This window comes from Astyanax mexicanus, chromosome 4, assembly GCF_023375975.1.
Source record: "Astyanax mexicanus isolate ESR-SI-001 chromosome 4, AstMex3_surface, whole genome shotgun sequence".
Classification (NCBI taxonomy): Eukaryota; Metazoa; Chordata; class Actinopteri; order Characiformes; family Acestrorhamphidae; genus Astyanax; species Astyanax mexicanus.
In genome coordinates, this window is record NC_064411.1 from 55,618,888 (window position 1) to 55,638,082 (window position 19,195).

At 37.7% G+C, this 19,195-nt stretch overlaps 1 protein-coding gene across 2 annotated transcripts in view; it reads right to left on the reverse strand.

Annotated features, from left to right (window-relative positions):
• Positions 1-15,998, reverse strand: part of pif1 (PIF1 5'-to-3' DNA helicase homolog (S. cerevisiae)) — a 30,488-nt gene extending 14,490 nt beyond the window's left edge. For both annotated transcript variants that reach the window (XM_049476631.1, XM_049476632.1), the window contains exons 1-8: positions 15,928-15,998; positions 13,671-14,253; positions 12,271-12,400; positions 9,747-9,872; positions 9,092-9,245; positions 4,915-5,029; positions 2,317-2,423; positions 850-989 (exon numbers count right to left, since the gene is read on the reverse strand). In XM_049476631.1, the coding sequence (XP_049332588.1) occupies positions 850-989; positions 2,317-2,423; positions 4,915-5,029; positions 9,092-9,245; positions 9,747-9,872; positions 12,271-12,400; positions 13,671-14,243 (1,345 nt within the window). In that variant the 5' untranslated portion in view covers positions 14,244-14,253; positions 15,928-15,998. The remainder of the gene's footprint in view (positions 1-849; positions 990-2,316; positions 2,424-4,914; positions 5,030-9,091; positions 9,246-9,746; positions 9,873-12,270; positions 12,401-13,670; positions 14,254-15,927) is intronic.
• Between the last annotated feature and the right edge of the window lie 3,197 nt (positions 15,999-19,195).

Sequence of the window (19,195 nt, forward strand, 5' to 3'; positions counted from 1 at the left end):
TTTTTTTTTTTTTCCCCTCGTTTGGGCTGTTGGGGCGGCGGAAAAAATCCCTTATTTTTAAGTCCAAAACTTGACAGGTATGCTTTTCCTTCATGCTGTGAAGCTCAGTTTACCAGGTTTACTACCTTTTTTTTTATCCATTTCTGGATGCATTTGAAGTTTTTAAGGTCATTGTCCTGCTGCAAGATCCATTACCTATGACACAAACCAAGCTTTGATACTACGCCCTGTACTGCAACCCAAAAGACTATAAAATGTCCATTTCCTTACTGTGTACTGGAACAACACACAAATTTTTGGGTGCATTTTAAGTCATTGAGGTCATTGTCCTGCTGCGTGACCCATTACTTATGGCGCAAACTAAGCTTTCTGATACTGGGCCATACACTGCGATGCAAAACATGAGTTTATCAGGTTTACTACCTTTTTTTTTTGCTGTTTACTACATAATTCCATGTCTTTATTTAATTTAGTTTCTTCATTGTAGATTAATATAATAAAAAAAAAATAAAGAGAAAAACAAAAATAATTTTTGACTGGTACAGGTTTAAGTACTTGTTACCTAATTTAATTCGTATAAATCGACGTACTGAAGCACGCTGTGTCTACTGCAGAGTAAATAACTCCAAAACCATTCAGACCTCCTGCTGGAATTACGTTCCCCAAACAGGAAGTGTTGCCAAGATTAAAGCGACCACGGCAACCACCCACCCACCAATCATAACACCCTGCTGGATTCACAGCGCTATACTTAGAGCGCGATGACGTCTCGGGTTTTCATAAACACCCGAACCGGGGGTGTGTGTGTGTGTGTGTGTGTGTACACAGCTTGACACATGTATAACGGACCTGGTAACTGCTTGAGTTTGTTCTCATTAGTGAGCTCCACGTCGTCCTTGTGTGTGCACAGCCGGGTTGCCAGGATACCGTCTCTTTCGATGCGGTTATTGGCGCTTTTCAGGAGCTGGGTGGTGACTTCCTCCGTGACTCTGTGGAAATAGATATCTACAGGTCACTGCTGGCCGGGGGAAGGTCAGAAAGGCTTCAGGATCCAATAGGAGGAGAGGGATTAGACACGGATATACACAGAGACCCTGAGGGCACGACCATAAAATAGATTATGTTATAGACATGTTTATTTCCTTACTGCGTTTTGGAACAACACACAAAACATAACATCCATTTCTGTCTGCATTTTAAGTCATTGAGGTCATTGTCCTGCTGTGTGACCCATTACCTATGACGCAAACCAAGCTTTCTGATACTGGGCCCTACATTGCAACACAAAATATTATAAAATGCTTATTTCCTTACAACAACAAGAAACGACAACAACAATAAACATCATCAACAAGAAACGACAACAATAAACAACAAACAACAACAACAACAACAACCAAGAAGAAACAACAAACAACAAGAAACGACAACAACAATAAACAAGAAGAAACAACAAATGACAAGAAAACAACAAGAAACGACAACCAACAACGACGACAAGAAACGACAACAAAGAAAAAACGACGACAACAACAAGAAACGACAACAATAAACAAGAAGAAACCACAACAACAAACGACAACAAGAAACGACAAAAAGAAAAAAAACAAGAAACAACAACAGCAACAAACGATAACACGAAAACAACAACATCAAGAAGAAACGACAACAAACAACAAGAAAAACGACAACAAGAAACGACAACAATAAACCACAACAACAAACGACAAAAAGAAAAAAAACGACAACAAGAAAACAACAACATCAAGAAGAAACAACAATAAACAAGATGAAACAACAACAACAACAACAAGAAACGACAACAAGAAAACAACAAGAAACGACAACAATAAACGACAAACGACAACAATAAACGACAAACGACAACAAGAAACGACAAACAACAACAAGAAACGACAAACAACAACAAGAAACGACAACAACCAACAAGAAACGACAAGAAAAACGACGACAAGAAAAACGACAACAAGAAACGACAACAAGAAAGGGTCTGAATAACTCTTATTCTGTCACTTATGAGTAAAAAGAATGCTTTAAGTGTAACAGAAAGTGATTTGATTTATATTGTGATGCATATCGATATCGTCTGCTATAGAAAACTATATCGTGATATGTTTTTTTTTTTTTTTTCCCATATCCCCAAGCCCTAATTAAGTCAAATTTGCATTTCTCTCCCTGTTTTTTTGTGTTGTTCCAAAATGCACAAATAAATATATCTGCAGAGAAAACATTTGTTGTTCCGAATGCATGCTAAAGCAGCCCGTAGCTAAAGCAGATTAGCACTGAGGATAGTACCTGCCCACTCGGACCGCCTGCAGGAGTGAAATGAAGGCGCGGTCAGTCTGCCGGCGAACCTCGGTCAGCTCCATGTTGGCGTGGATGCACTTCCTCCAGCTCCTCGCCTGCAGAGCACAGCGAGGGAGAGGTAGTTAGCGGTTAGCCTTGGTCATAGCCCCACTGGAGAGCAGCGAAGTGGATCAAATTCACACCATTTTAACCAAGACAGAGAGACCGGGTTCACTTTTTAAGGGTCAAAAAAACAAGTTTCTTTTGTACACCAAACCAGCCGTAACATTATAACCATCCACCTAACAAGGAGTAGCCCCAACCTTCTCAAGACCTGCGCCAAGACAGATACTTATAAAAAGGTGCATCTCAAAATTAATACACAATTTAAAACGTTAATTTAACGTCAGTAATTCTGTTCAAAAAGTTTTAAAAAACTGATTTTGCAAGCAGTTATTTTTATTTAAATGGTGAGGATTGTGGCTTACAGCTGCTGGAAAATGAAATCCACATTTCCATAAAGCTCATCAGTAGAGGAAAGCAAGAAATGCTGTAAAATGTTCATTAATACAACAGTGCACCAACACCGGCAGACAGGATGTTGGGCACATTACTTTTTGAAAAAGTAATTAGTTACTAGTTACTTATCCAAAAAAGTAACTGAGTTACTCCACTATAAAAGTAACTAGTTACCAGTGAAAGTAACTCTTGCGTTACTTTTGTGTTACTCACCCTGTGTTATATTAGTGGACATTTTGCATCACTTCATGCTTCCCTCTGCTGAGAACTGAAAACTTTTATGGAGATGAGGTTTTATTTTCCAGCAGGACTTGGCACACTGCCCACACTGCGTACCAAAAGTACCAATTGGTTTTATATAATATTCTAATTTTATAAATAGATTACTCTGTGTGTAACATCTGTATAATATATGAGTTTCACATTTTCAACTGAATTACTGATAAAAATAAAGTAACTTTCTAATGATATTAATATTCTAAATCTTTGAGATGCACTAGCATAATATAGGAGTTTCACGTTTTAAACTGAACTACTGAAATAAATGAACATTTCAATGAGATTATTTAATAAAAGACGCACCTCGGTTGATATTTTGTTTTGTTTTAAACGATATAAGATCAATTCAAGGTCATAAAACCATGTAAAAGCATACTGGCTTATGGACTCTGTGCTAAGAGAATGATAAATGTGTAATACTGTAATACAGAGGTCAGCAGAAATCGAGGTCATGCAGTTTTATTATACAATAACTCAATGCTGTAATTATTGTTACAGGAGCGAGTCTGATAAGCAGTGACCTCCATCATAGCATTAAATAAAAGACTTCAGCAGCCGTGACCCGGTCACTAGCTCAACATCTACAGAACATCAGGCCGGTCCAGTGTGCAGCCTGATGTTGCTAAGGTGCTACTATTGCATCTGTGGTGGTTGATCTGATGTAGCTGTTGGTGGCCAGGGTGTTGCCAATGTATCCGTGCTGTTGGCAATGTTTCTTAGGTGTTTGCTCTGGCATAGCTGTAAGATGCCAAGGTGTTGCTAATGCGTTTGTGGTGGTTGCTAAGGTGCTGCTATTGCATCTGTGGTGGTTGCTCTGGTAAAGCTGTTGGTGGCCAGGGTGTTGCTAATGTATCTGTGGTGTTTACTCTGGCATAGCTGTAAGTTGCCATGGTGTTGCTAATGCATTTGTGGTGTTTGCTTATCTATCGTATCTGTGGTGGTTGCTCTGGTATAGCTGTTGGTGGCCAGGTTGTTGCCAATGAATCTGTGGTGCTGCCAATGTATCCGAGGTGTTTGCTAAAGTGCTGATATCGTATCTGTGGTGGTTGCTATGGCGTTGCTCTGCTATAGCTGTTTAACACCAAGGTGTTGGTAATGCACTTGTGGTGTTTGCTAGGAGGATGGCTAGGTGCTGCCATTGTATTTGTGGTGGTTGCTTTAGTGTTGCTCTGGCATAATTGTCGGTTGCCAACACGTTTCTAGTGTGTATGTGGTGGTTGCTAAGGTGCTGCTATTGTACCTGTGGTGGTTGCTATGGTGTTGCCAATGTATAAGTGGTGGTTTCTAGAATGCTGCTAATTTATCCGTGATGGTTGCTAAGATGCTGCTCTGATCTAGCTATTTGTGGCCAAGGTGTTGCTAATGTATCCATGGTGGTTGCTAAGGTGTTGCTCTGGTATAGTTGTTGGTGGCCTAAAAGTATCCATAGTGTTGCTCATGTATATGTGGTGGTTGCTTAAGTGCTGCTATTATATCTGTGGTGGTTGCTATGGTGTTGCTTTCATATAGCTGTTGGTTGCCGAGTTGTTGCTAATGCATTTGTGGTGGTTGCTAAGATGCTGCTATTGTATCTGTGATGGTTGCTATGATATAGCTGTTGGTTACCAAGGTGTTGCTTTAGAAAGGTGTGTGTTGCTAAGGTGTTGCTATGGTGCATCAAGTGTTTTGAGAGGTCCTGCAACCAGTGACCCTATCTTTTCTGAACACGCTCTTCTAAAGATCATAATCACAGACTTCCTTCTGGGTGCAACAATTTAAGCATGTATTTAATGATCAGTGTTTATTATAATACATATCCTGACTCCATACCTGGAAACAGAAGCTGGGTTTCTCTTTTCCTTTAGTAACTGGAGGAAGCTGGAGAAAATCTCCACAAACGATCAGCTGGATCCCTCCAAACGGCTCAGTGGACCTTCGAATGGACCTGCAAACAGCAAAACACATATATAAAATATATAAGGACCATCTGTGAGATAATTAGAGTATTAATTAGCTTTACTCAACTTTATTTCCTTGATATTTTTTTTACATGCATACATATGTAGGTGCGCATGTATGAATGTTAGCATGCTTGTACTTTACATGTATCATCGTTTGTATAAACTGCATAGATTTTCATTTACTAGAATTTTTTGTACGGAGTAATTTGTTCGAATAGATGACAAACAGGGGAAAAAAAACATGAAAGAAAGGCAAAATTAAGCTTACATACGTTTAAAAACTTACAATTTATACTCTCTGTATACATGCATAATCACGTGATTTTTATTCGGTGATTGTTTTTAAGACAAAAGTTTTTATAGTGGATATTTTAATGTAAATAAAAGAAAAACAGGGTTTTCAATGGGACATGCAGGGCAGCTGTGAGCAGGGAACGCTGCACATACCACACTCTTAGTGTGTAAACAGCATGGAGCAGCAGCAGAGACAGCGTTTGTTCATAGCAGAACATTATCTGGCTAATATATCAGATTAAACTGTGTCTAATAAGCAGTTTAGCGCAATTAAAAAAAAAGAAGCATATTTAATATCTGGATCGGATTGGGACCAGATCACGTTTTCACTACGAGTCTCATCAGCTAAAGAGCTTTTAGCACTGTTTACACTGCCTGTTAGCATTAGCCATCTTGTGTAAGTAACTGTAGGTTTAAATTGGATCTCCGGTGGATTCTGCATTTTACCAAGACCTTAAATATACTCTAGGGAAGCACGGTTTGACAAGGCAGCACAACTCGACAGAATATCAGTCAAAGTGAGCGGCGTTTGCGTCAGATTTTATGATATAAAGCGACTTTGGAGCTTCGCCATGGTGAAACTGCCCAAGTACCGAATAACCAAGTCTGATATAAGAGTTTAGTAGAGTTAGTTTAGCCTAAAATGTTTATAAATGCCACAGGGAGAGTGGCTAATTCTGTATCTCTGAAAACATTTTGTCCTTTGAGTTTTAGAGCTGTAAAATTGACTGTGGGGGGAAGGCAGCAGGTAGACGTTCTCTGCTGCAGTGCTGTTAGCCAATCAGAGGCGATATATTCATATGCATGTATGAATATTCATGAGCAAGAGCCGAAATCCTGTCTGTCTCTCTTCAGGAGACCACTAATCCAGTGATCTAAAGCAGGGCTAAACAGAAACACCCGAGACCACAACTAGACATTTTAAAATGCATTAAAAAAAAACAAAAGAATAGGACCTTTAAGGCTACAATGTTAATGCATATTTTTAAAAAGTACTTAAAATAATGTTATGTTATATTGGCCAAAAAAAAAAGATATGTGCATGTGTCTGAAGTTTTGAATAAATCTTTAAACTCTCAGCCACCATGTTCAGTGAACAGGAGCAAATGGCTTGTAGTGAGACGTCCTTAATTAGCTTTAAAATCTCAATTTGACTTGATTGGATTGATTCATTTAGCGTGTTCGGTGATGCTTGAACTAAATCTGCTCACCCCAAAGCAACAATTTGCCATCTGCTGGCCATTTAGCTGGAAAACCTGGGTGAATAAAACCTGTTCGTCAGCCACGGCCAGACGACGACTCGATTGCACACAATTTCAGCACCGCAGAAAGCAATTCATCAAATTACACACATTTCTCACGCATACTATCCTGACCTTACGCTCGTAAAGTAGAGTAAAAGGTGTTTATAATGCTCCTGTGAAGGACCTTTACACGCCTTGAACCCGAGGTTAATGATTCAGTTATTAATTCTGTCAAAGTACCACAGGGCTCTGTCCTAAGGCCTATTAAAGTGATGCGTATTGTAATAATAGGAATGACTTACATAAAGGGTTAAAAGGGTAGAGGAGGTTAAAGGGTCAAAAGAAACATCACTTGACGTAAAATCGATTAAAAACTATTTTTTTTTAAAATGCTCCTTTACATTCGCACATCCCTATTAGGAACATGAAAAAATACATAAAAAAGCACTTAAAAATTATGAGTTTCTTTGATTTTACCAAATTGAAAATCTCTGGAATATAATCAAGAGGAAGATGGATGATCACAAACCATCAAACCACCAAACTGAACTGCTTGAATTTCTGCAACAGGAGTAAAGCAGCATAAAGTTATCCAAAAGCAGTGTGTGAGACTGGTGGAGGAGAACATGATGCCAAGATGCATAAAAACTGATTAAAAACCACCAGGGTTATTCCACCAAATATTAATTTCTAAACTCTTAAAGATGCAAACAAGTTCATATTCATAAAGTTTTGTTATTTCAGTCATTTCTCATTTTCTGTAAATAAATGCTCTAAATGAGAATATTTTTATTTGTAATTTGGGAGAAATGTTGTCTGTAGTTTATAGAATAAAACAACAATGTTCATTTTACTCAAACATAAACCTATAAATAGCAAAATCAGAGGAAAAATATTGTCGTCATTTAGAGCATTTATTTGCAGAAAATGAGAAATGGCTGAAATAGCAAAACAAAAAAAGATGCAGAGCTTTCAGACCTCAAATAATGCAAAAAAAAAAAAAAACACGTTCATATTCATAAATATGTTTTAAGAGTTCAGAAATCAATATTTGGTGGAATAACCCTGATGGTTTTTAATCACAGTTTTTTGTTTCATGCATCTTGGCATCATGTTCTCCTCCACCAGTCTTACACACTGCTTTTGGATAACTTGATGCTGCTTTACTCCTGGTGCAAAAATTCAAGCAGTTCAGTTTGGTGGTTTGATGGTTTGTGATCATCCATCTTCCTCTTGATTATATTCCAGAGGTTTTCAATTTGGTAAAATCAAAGAAACTCATCATTGTTTAAGTTGTCTCATTTTTTTTCTCCAGAGCTGTATGTAAATATGTAAAGACTAAGAATCTCACATTAAAACAGTACCGGTAATTCAATTAATCAAATTAATTATTGTGTTTCTGTAAATGAGGTTCACCCTCATTGTCCACAGAGTTAAAAAAAACAAAGGGTAACTGAACTGAACTGAACTACTCAGTGATAAATCTCCTGTATTTGGACTGCAATTGAAAAACACGAGGATCAGTGAGTTTTTAGGCTTTTTTTCTCAGTCACATGACATTGTGGCGTTCAGTAGCTCCTCCATTTCCACTCGCTGTTGTTTTTTTTTTAACGTGGATCTCTGTGGAAACGCCCAAGTGCCCTAATTGTAATTACGGTGCACAGCAGTGGACAAATAGCTATTTTATTAAACGCGAGGAGATGAAACTCAGATGTGCGTCCGAACAGGACTAAAATTACAGGAGGACCACAGAGTTCAGAGAAAAACAGTAGATAATTCAGCCTGTAATTTATTTATCAGAGGACGTCTGAGAAAAACACGTACATGATCGTTCCGGACGGGAATAAAATCACAGAGGACCCATATAAAAAAAAGAAAATTACTCCACAACCTCCTGAGAAAACTAATCCCGTCCAGATAGGGCTTAAGACGGTTTAAAAAAATAATAAATAAATAAATAAAAACCCAATAATTACTGGCTCCGAAAAAATAGAATATTATATAAGACCAACTTCTACTTTTTGCAGTGTGGGCTGTGTGCCAAGTCCTGCTGAAAAATGAAATCCGCATCTTCATAAAAGTTGTCAGCAGAGGGAGGCATGAAGTGCTGTAAGATTTTTAGTAGTATACTTTTTCAAATAAACAGTAAGAAATGGGCAAGAAAACTGCGCCAGCATATTTAATGATCAGTAATTTTGATAATTATCTGGGAGGTTTAAATTGCTGAGATCATACTGACCCAGAAAATTAAAGGTGTTACTACATTTGAGGATAGCAGGAGGGTTAATGACATCGCATTTGAGTTGTCTGTTTGTATTTGGTTTGTAAGCGCTGCATCCTTGCTCAGTCACCTGTATATGGCGGAGTAATACATGGAGAGATTCGGTTACATTGCATTACCGGTTGATAACGTCACTCATAAAACGCCTCTCAGCCAATCACACTGCAGCGTCAGAACTAACAGTGGTATAATATATATATATATATATATATGTATTTCATACATACCTGGCAATGGCTTCAAGCTTGTCAAAGAACTGGGCCTCCACCATGGAGACTTCATCGATGATGAGATGTTTACAGCCGGTCCAGTGCTGCAGGACACCGGGCCGCTGGGCCAGCTCCAGACACTGCTCCAGAGGAGCCGAACCAGAACCGATACCTAAACACGAGATCGGTCAGATACAGCATCCCTCTCCATTTATTACTGCCTGTAGACACCTGCTTCTAAACGTGTTAACACTTCCTGAAGGATTTGATTGCATTCGGCCCCATGAGACCCTCAGTGAGGTCAGGGAGAGATGCTGGATAATCAGTTTTGCTGCTCCATCTTTACCCAAAGGTACTGGATGGAGCTCCATCTTCATTCCAGAGGAACCAATTCTATTGTCCCTCAGCTCAGAAATCATCTCTACCCTTCTACTTTACCTTCTCATGAGGGGCGACACCAGAGCAACACATTTTAATGTACCATATCGTTATCGTTTCTCTGATTTTGCTATTTATAGGTTTATGTTTGAGTAAAATGAACATTGTTGTTTTATTCTATAAACTACAGACAACATTTCTCCCAAATTCCAAATAAAAATATTCTCATTTAGAGTATTTATTTACAGAAAATTAGAAATTATAAAAGGACACCATGATCTTAAACGTCTCGAACCTGCAAAACTGTGCAGCGTCGTTCCTCCTATGTGACACGCAGCGACTCCTGTGCTGGCTGTAGCGTACGTGCTTTTCGGAGGCAGAGATCCCACAATCCTCTTCAACAGGAAAGACTTCCCTGTACCTGTAGAAGAAAGAGAAGAATAATAAAAAATAATAAGAATAAAAAGAAGAAGAAAGATAAAAAAAGATACAGAGAAGGAGAAGAAGAAAAAGGAGAATGAGAGGAGGAGACGAGAGAGGAGAAGGGAAAGAAGAAAAAGAAAGGGAAGGAGGAGAAGTAAGAGTAGAGAAGGAGAAAGAAATTGGATAAGGAGTAGAGAAAGGAGAAAAAGGAAGAGAAGGCGAAAGAGGAGAACGAGAAGAAAGAAAAAAGGAGAAACAGAAGAGAAGAATAAGAGAAGAGAAAGAAGGGAAAGAGGAAAAAGAACGGGAAAGAGGAGAAGGAGAAAACAAAAAAGGAAAGGAGATGAGAAAGGAGAAAGAAAGGGGATAGAGAAAGAGGAAAAAGGGAAAAAAGAAGGAAAGTAGAAGGAGCATATGAGAAAAAGAAGAAGAAAAGAGAAAGAAATAGGATAAGGAGTAGAGAAAGGAGAAAGAGGAAGAGAAATAGGAGATAGGGAAAGAAGAAGAGAAGAGGAAGAGAAAGTAGAAGGAGAATAGAGAGGAGAAGAAAAGGAGAAGGGAAAGAAAAAAGTGAAAAGGGAAGGAAGAGAAGAAAGAGAAGGATAAAAAGAGGATAAGGAGTAGAGAAAGGAGAAAGAAAAGGAAGAGAAGGCGAAAGAGGAGAACGAGAAGAAATAAGAGAAAGAAAAAAGGAGAAACAGAAGAGAAGAAGAAGAGAAAGAAGGGAAAGAGGAAAAAATAGGAAAGAGGAGAAGGAGAAAACAAAAAGAAAAGGAGATAAGAAAGGAGAAAGGAGAAGAAAGAAAAGGGAAGAGAAAGAGGAGATAGGGAAAGAAGGAGTAGAGGAAGAGAAAGTAGAAGGAGAATAGAGAGGAGAAGAAAAGGAGAAGGGGAAAGAAAAGAGAAAGGAAAGAGGAGAAGAAACCGAAGAGAAGGATAAAAAGAGGATAAGGAGTAGAGAAAGAAGAAAGAAAAAGGGAAGAGAAGGCGAAAGGACAACGAGAAGAAACAGGAAAAAGAAAAAGGAGAAACAGAAGAGAAGAAGAAGAGAAAGAAGGGAAAGAGGGAAAAAATAGGCAAGAGGAGAAGGAGAAAAGAAAAGGAGATAAGAAATGAGAAAGAGGAGGAGAAAGGTAGGGGAAGAGAAAGAGGAGATAGGGAAAGAAGGAGAAGAGAAATGGAGAATGAGAAAACAAGAAAGTAGAGCAGATAAAGGAGAAAGAGGAGGATAAAGAAAGGGTAAGAAAAAGAGGAGAAAAGGAAAGAAGAAAGAGAAGAGGTAGAGAAAAGAGAAGGAGAAGAACAAAAAAGGAGAAGAAAAAAGGAAAGAGAAAAGAGGAGAAGAAAAAGAAAATACAGAGAGAGGAGAAGAAGAATACATTCGTGAGCAATAAGAAACCCATAACGGCATTATTTAAAAATATTAGGACTAAATATGACCCATTTAAATACAGTACCTTTACTGTGACAATTTCCCCTCTAATAATAAAGTGTGAAACTCAACACTATTAAATTAGGTGCAAAAACCTTAATTGCTGAAAAGGTTTCATTTTAGTAATTTTTTTCCCCCACATTTTATTATTTTTTGGATAATTTTCCACAGACGTTCTCCTCAGAAACTAATCTCATCCAGATGGGGCTTAATTTTGTGTGCATTACAGACAAAAACAGCATTTTTATATACATTTTTCACTGGAACATAATATTAGGTCTGAAAGGGTTAAAACAAGACAGAAGAAAATATCTAATAGGGAATAGTTTCTAGGGGAACGTTTGTTTAAAAAAATTATAATAATAATAAAAAATACAAAAAATCACACTTCTAAGTGATAAAACTCCTACAGCCGGACTGCAATTGAAAAAACAGGAGGACCAATGAGTTTTAGGTTTTCTCGGTCACATGACATCATGGTGTTCAGTAGCTCCTCCATTTCTACTCGACGTTGTGTTTTTAACATGGATCTCCTCGGAAACGCAGCACCCAAAGTGTACATTAATTACAGTGCACGGCAGTGGACAAATATCTATTTTATTAAAGGCGAGGAGACGAAACTCAGAGATGTGTGTCCGGACAGGACTAAAATTACCGGAGGAGCACGTAGTTCAGAGAAAAACAGTAGATAATTCAGCCTGTAATTTTCTCAGAGGACGTACATGATTGTTCTGGACGGGAATAAACCCCCCCCCCCCCATTAAAAGAGAAAAGTACCCCAGAACCCCCTGAGAAAAAAATCCTGTTTGGATAGGGCTGTATTTGGACTACATTTAAGAGGATTTCACTTGCTATTTTTTTTAAAGATAGCAGATTTTTTTGCAGTGCAGATATTTATGGACAAATCAAAAACCACCCATTGCAGCACTACAGCACTGAATGATAGCTTTGTTCCAAGACATACCTGCACTTCCAGTGAAAAAGATGTTCTTTCCACTTAAAACAGCGTCAAGAACTGCAGCTTGTTCTTTGCTGAGCTTTCTCGCCACAGGCAGAGTCAGAACAGGCTTTTTGTTGGGGTGGAGAGCTTTTACCTAAAACACAAAACAAGCATTTCAGAAATGAGGAAAAACATCTCAGAAATCATTATGAGCTTGAAGTAACAGTTCCCACCTAGTATTACTGTTCCTGTGAAGACTGTACTACAAATTAGTAGACTCATTTATACTGCCAGGTGTAAATGGCTCGTTCTCTGGCTGCCTCTTGTAATCAGATCACCCAAGACACTTGTAAATGCCAGGTGTGAACGTGTCAGTTATTGATGTTACCATAGTTTTCACACTTAAAATCCTTTAATTTTATAATCCAGTGCTACTCAAGTATAAATTATGTATGAACTAGTCATTAAGATTAGGTATTAAGGAGCAGTAAAGCTTCTTTGCTGAAGTACAGCGATATACAGGAGTTTCAGCATAGTTCTCCAGCAGTATTAGCATTAGCCGCTAACCATGCTAAGCGCTAGCTAGCTCTTCCGTCAATCAGAGGTTATCGTTTTTACCATGTTCAAACAAGCTACATGGGAAGAAACGTTAGCTAATATCACTCTGCCTTACCAGAACACTCAGGGTTTCTCTAGTGCTAGCGGTTAGCTGCTAGTGCTGCTGCACCCAGCCTTAGTAGAAAACTGGAAATCTAAGCTTACTGTAAATAAACGGAAGCGCTTTACTCAAACTAAACCCAAATTAACAGTTTTCAGGAGAGAAATCTATGTAGATTAACATCCAGCACTTGTTTAACTTTAAAACATGTATTTTTTAATTACAGTTTTGTTTACTTAGTTTAGCTTTACAGGTCTCACCATCCAGCAGCGAGACCTGCTGAATTGGAAAGAAAACATGGCGACACCCCTGTTCCTTACTAGTGTCCAATAAATAAATGAATAAATAAATAAATAATAATAATTAAAAAAAAATTATATATATGTGAATAAATTTACACACTAAGGATATGCCATATCATATCATACACAATAATATTGTCAACATGGAGCTATTTGGAGTGCATTATTATTATTAGTATCATGACATACTGAATCATTGACTTCTGTTACAAATCTGATACAATTCTTTTATTTTTTGATACATATATCATATATGCAATAATAGAATTTAAATTTTCCATTTTTGCAGTAGTGTATTCTTTTCTATATATTTTTAAATTCAGTGTTTTCTCATACTGCCAAGAGTATCATGAAATATTGTGATATTATTTTAGGGCCATATTTTAGGCCCACCCCTAAAAGTATACACACTATTGCTCAGTGTGTATTCTCCACATGAAAAGCCGCACTGCTTGTTATCTTACCGGGCTGGTATCACAGTCGGCTCTGGGTCTTTTGACCTGCAAAGATCCTCCAGCTTTGTTACTGAGGCCGGATCTCACAGAGAGACCCTTCAGCTGCAGGGGAGCGTTGACTTTGCTCCTCAGCTCGTTTGCTTTCTGCACGTCCTTCTGCTGCAGGGGGCTGATGGTGTTGAAGGAGCGTGGAAGCGTGGCCTTCAGCCTGACCCGGTCGCTGACGGGCTTCCGGTCTCGTGAGGCCTCGTGCTTTATGCGCAGGGTCCTGAGGAAGCCGCTCAGGCGGTCAGGTGGGCAGTCTGAAATCAGCACCTGAGTGCCGTCCGGCTCCAGCTTCACCGTGCACTTCCCGTCTTTGGCGAAGCGGGTGAAGAGCTGGAAGTCTCTCAGCATGAAGCTCTCAGTGTGACCTTTGGAACGGTCGTGGATGCGCAGCACCAGCTCCTCGTGCTCGTCTCGGCCCAGCAGGACTGCGGCGGAGCGCGCGACACGTCGCTTCAATGCGTGACCGGAGGAGGCGCTCACACGCTCCACCGCCACCGTGCACTGCAGCTCCGGAAGCTCATCGTTTCTCAGCATGGTGGTGGACCTGGAAGGAATATATATACACACAGTATAGTCTGTGAGAAATATGGCTGAACCAATGCACCTACGATACAATATTATTTCGATAAATTGCCCACCTCAAAGCCCAATTTATAGCTGTGTTTAACCTATGCTATAGCCTACATTATCCAGCAAAAGTGCGCTATGCAGCAGTGCGTTTATACTTCTGCGTGCGCATATCAGTGGCTCTGCTCTCTCTGCAGTTTATACCACAAAAGGCGGGAATGTGTGGGAGGGGATGCAAGACCCAGCGGACCAATTTCCAGAGAGGTGTACGTCAATAAAGTATCTATCCATACATTCAAACCTATTTATCATCTATACACCATCTATACTACAATGTATGGTACAAGCAGACGCGTAGGCCACAGCATAGGTTCAATGCAGTAGTATAAATTGGACTTAACGATGATAATATTGTGATTCTGAGATAATCGATATATCACAAAACAATTGTTTTGACTCTACAAAAGTTCACAGCATCTGTGTTACTAATACATATATTAGTATACATATCGATATATACTGTCCAACCCCTAGATCATACTGTTTTACTGTGTTAATGGAGGGTGATATAGCCCTAAAATTATTTAATTTTATTGTAATTTTTTGCTAAAGGTGATAAATGTGCTACTTTGAAGAATTTAAAGTATGAAACATATTCTGTTTTCCAAATGAAAAGAAATCTGCATGTGTTCCTGTATAGCCTCAATATTAAATTTACAAAAGTACAAAAAAAAATACAATAAAATAATCATAAAAAAGAAAGAAAACACTCTGAATAATGATGATCAAAAAGAACTATTACAGTTTCATTTTTTCTATGCATGCCATAAGACACCAAAAATATCCTGAGTTTTTGAGTTGTCGTTTAATATGTAGTTACAATACAAAGTTTAATAACAAAAAAATAATCAGCGTTTAAAACCACCTCTCTCTTTCTCTTCTCTAAACTGCCGTCTGAAGTTGATGATGGGAAATGTAGTTTTTTGCAGAGCCTTCGTTGATCTAATTGTATTGAAATGCCTAGTTTTAAAAACTACAACTTTAAAGCAAAACCCCTCAAACAAAGTTAATTACTTAAAAAAATAATTTAAAACAACCAGTGTCAAATTTAACCCTCTATGACGTGTTGTTGTCCTCAGGCAAAAAAACATTTTTTGGATTATTACATACTGTAATTTAAATGTTTTTTAGTATTATTATTCTTCATATTTGTAGCCATATTTTATTTTTTGTGTCAACAAGGCGATTATTATGAAACAGTGGCTCTCAAATACTTAATTAATAATATAGCTTATGCCAACAAAGATTCACAACCTCCCAAAAAGGATTACAAAATATATTTCTCTCACAAAAATATAAAATATCAGGCTTAAAATGGGGGTCAAACAGTAAGAAAACAAACAAGACACTGTTAAAAGCAAATAAAACATGCTAAAACATGCTAAAACATCAACTAGCACGGGTTAAATGTAGTTTTAATACCAATAAAAACGGGGGTTTTAACATATCTTAGCTAAAAAAAAAAAAGAGAACAGCCGTAAAAACACATGGCATATCTTCCCAGTAATATATATCAGTATTTCAAACAGTAACTGCGCTGATAGAGGCGATATTTACCTGCATAAAGATAAATAAACTATAATAAACTCACGGTTTAAAGCCGGTTCCTCTCGCTGCAGCTCAACAAACGCCACAGTTTTCAAACTCAGCACGCTGCGCGCCGGCAGCCAATAGCAATCTAGCTTCGCCCCGACCAATCAGAGCGGGGCTTTTAAACAGCCGTCCAATCAGCGGCCGCCTTCAGAAAACAATGAGCTCGACGTCACTAGGCATTGAAGTGAATGAAAACAAAAGGCAGTTTAGTAGTTTAGAGTGTGAATAAACGATAAAATACACTAAAATATATATATTTGAAAGTTTTAAACATTTAAAACACTTTCTGGCTTTTATATAAAACTATTAAAACATGTGATAAATGAGGTTGAAAAAAAACTGAAAAAAAATGAAACTAGAGAGGAGTAATATGGTAAAAGTATTCTTAAAAACATAAAAAAGCATCTTAAAATCTGATATTTAAATACAAATTTCCCCACTGTAATTAAATTAATAATTTCTTGCATAATTAAATATACAGCTGGGTCAGTGTCCGTTAAGTACTGATGATATCCTCAATATGCTTAAAAAATATTATAAAACATGATTTTTACCTATAATACAGTAAAGCATCATCATATTGCCCTTATATTTAATAATAAATATTTAGAATAAATTAATTACTAAAGTATTTAAAACATTCCAAGACACAAATAATATAACTTTCTGACATATTTATATGATGTAAAAATTATTTTATTATATTATTATTATATTTTAGGGCAATAATTTATTAAAGTATTTATTTCTCTTATAATTTTTTTTGCCTTACCATACATTGTGTAAGCGTACAATAATTTCGCTTAGATTTTTCACCATATTTTAAGTCATTTTAATTAAAATAAGCAAAAAAAGATTCTTGTCTCCAAATTTAATCCATTAAATTAGTGATTTTTTAAATTGATTTAAAGTCATATTTCACTCATTTTGATACTTTGCGATATTTGCTTATTTTAAGAAATCTTACTAAGAAATGGCTGCTTAGTCCATTATACCTCTCAATTTACATATAGAATAAATTGATCAAAAACAGCCAAATAATCAAAATATAAATACAAATTAAAATAAAAAAGATTTTTTTTTTTTCAGTTTTTACAGCTTTTCTATTCAATACAATTAATGAAAAGTTTGGCGTCTGAACCTTTCCACACATTTTAGTGCCAAAAGTATATATATTTAAAATATTTCATGTACATGTACATTACATATTCCTGGAAACTTTTCAAAAATTTACCTACACGTTCTTATAACTTTCTCTGGTAGCTGGGAATTCATTAACAGCCCAAAATAAAATGACATTAAGTGCTTTAGAGCCTTTTTAACAGCTGTATAGTAATAATTTATGATAAAATTACACCACTCCCATGGCCTCTGAGCCACTGTGCTGATTCATATCCTGTCTGAACAGTCGTTTAGCCGATTACCCAGGCTGTTAATATCCATCACGGCCTCTTCTCCACTCATATAAAGCATATAAAGGTATAAAGCGCCATGCACTCGATTTCAGCGGTGATTTATATGGGAAACATGTGCATGTGCTGAACCTGGTCACCCCCGTAATGCATCAGCGTCGGACGCTTTTACAGCTTTACTGATATAAACCGCGGCCAGTTCCCCATCATAAAATCATTGCACCGTGAAGCCAGTGATGTGCCAGCCTGGTTATTAAAGTTTCAGCTGGCTGAACCCGTTTCTGTGCCCGGGCCGTGGTGCGAGGGCTGATTTAGAGAGGGTTATTCTCACATGCCAGCGCTGCATTAATCATATTTTAGCGTACTGTACGTCTCCATCGTCAGGAGAGCCGTTTACGCACACAGATGCAGGAATTTCCAGGAATATGCTGGAGTCGGGCCATTAAGTCTGACAGCATGATCAGTGAGGCCATTTATCAGGGGTTTGGCCCGGATTATATACAGGGTGAGGTGAGGGTGGTGGGTATAGAGTAGGCCCAGAACCAGAACCAATTATTTTTTTTGGAAATTTGAACTCCCGTTGACCCATTTTAATGATAAACACATTACATTACATTACATTACATTACATTACATTTGGCAGACGCTTTTGTCCAAAGCGACTTACAATATTGAAGTGCAAATAATAGAAGAGGTTAAGTACAAAAATAATAGAAGTTAAAAATAAAACATCTATAGATAGGGCCTTAAGGAGGTCAGAGGGAAATAATGGGATAGAGGAGTAGAGAAGAGGAAGAAGGAGATGAGGTTAGAATTAGTTAGTTTGTTAGAGGTGTTAGGAGAGTAAGTGCTCTTTGAAGAGCTCTGTCTTCAGGAGTTTATTAAAGATAGTGAGAGATTCTCCTGATCTGGTAGTAGAAGGTAGTTAGTTAGAGGTGTTAGGAGAGTAAGTGCTCTTTGAAGAGCACTTTATGAGTTCAGCATTGTTTGGTTTGGATAGGTTCGCTAAAGGATTTTTTTTACTGTGCAGTTGCTGCTGTGTGTTGGCAAAGCCTGTTATACTTGTAATTTTGATTAAAAATATGATTTAAAAAAGTTCAGTAATGGCGCTCCAAAGACAACTAAAATAAAGCAGACCTACCAACATGTACGCATTTTTTGTTACAGGTGAATTTTGACCCCTTTTGACCCCAGGTGACATTTGCACCTTTTCTTTTTTTCCAACATTACCTTTATTGGGTTTTCAGCAAAGAAAAAAGGCTACCAATAGTATAAAGAGATAAACATCTCATATCAAAAGAAACGAAACATCAAGGGCAACTAAATTCTTGTCCCACATCCAACTCGTCCTTTCCTTGCAAATCAGATATTTATGAGAAATCTTAGAGCAGCACTTAATGAAAATACATGTATGAGAAAAAAAAACAACAACACACAAACAATCAGAACAACAAAGGTTTCTGTATTTTGTCAAGGGTTAGCCCAAATAATTTCACTGTTCAATTTTATACCTAGCATCGTCTCTAAAGCTTGTTTAATCTCCCTCCACATTTGCACCTTTTCATGTTCTAAACTATGCGTATCGTTTCAACTCGCACTTCGCCAGCTTCAGTCAAGTTGACACTAAAGTTATTGCACCACTCTTCCGTAAGCGAAGTGCTTTCGACCAATCAGAGCGCTTCCTTTTTATCCAACCACAATGCCCCGTCCCGTCTCACCTAGCTTCGTGCTTCAGTCAGAGATGTTATAAATGATGGGAATTATGAGTTTTTTTTTGTGTATCGTGTGTCCAGTTAGCAATGGCGCTAATCCAGCATGCTACCTACTGTATAGAGCCATCCACTACTTTCATTC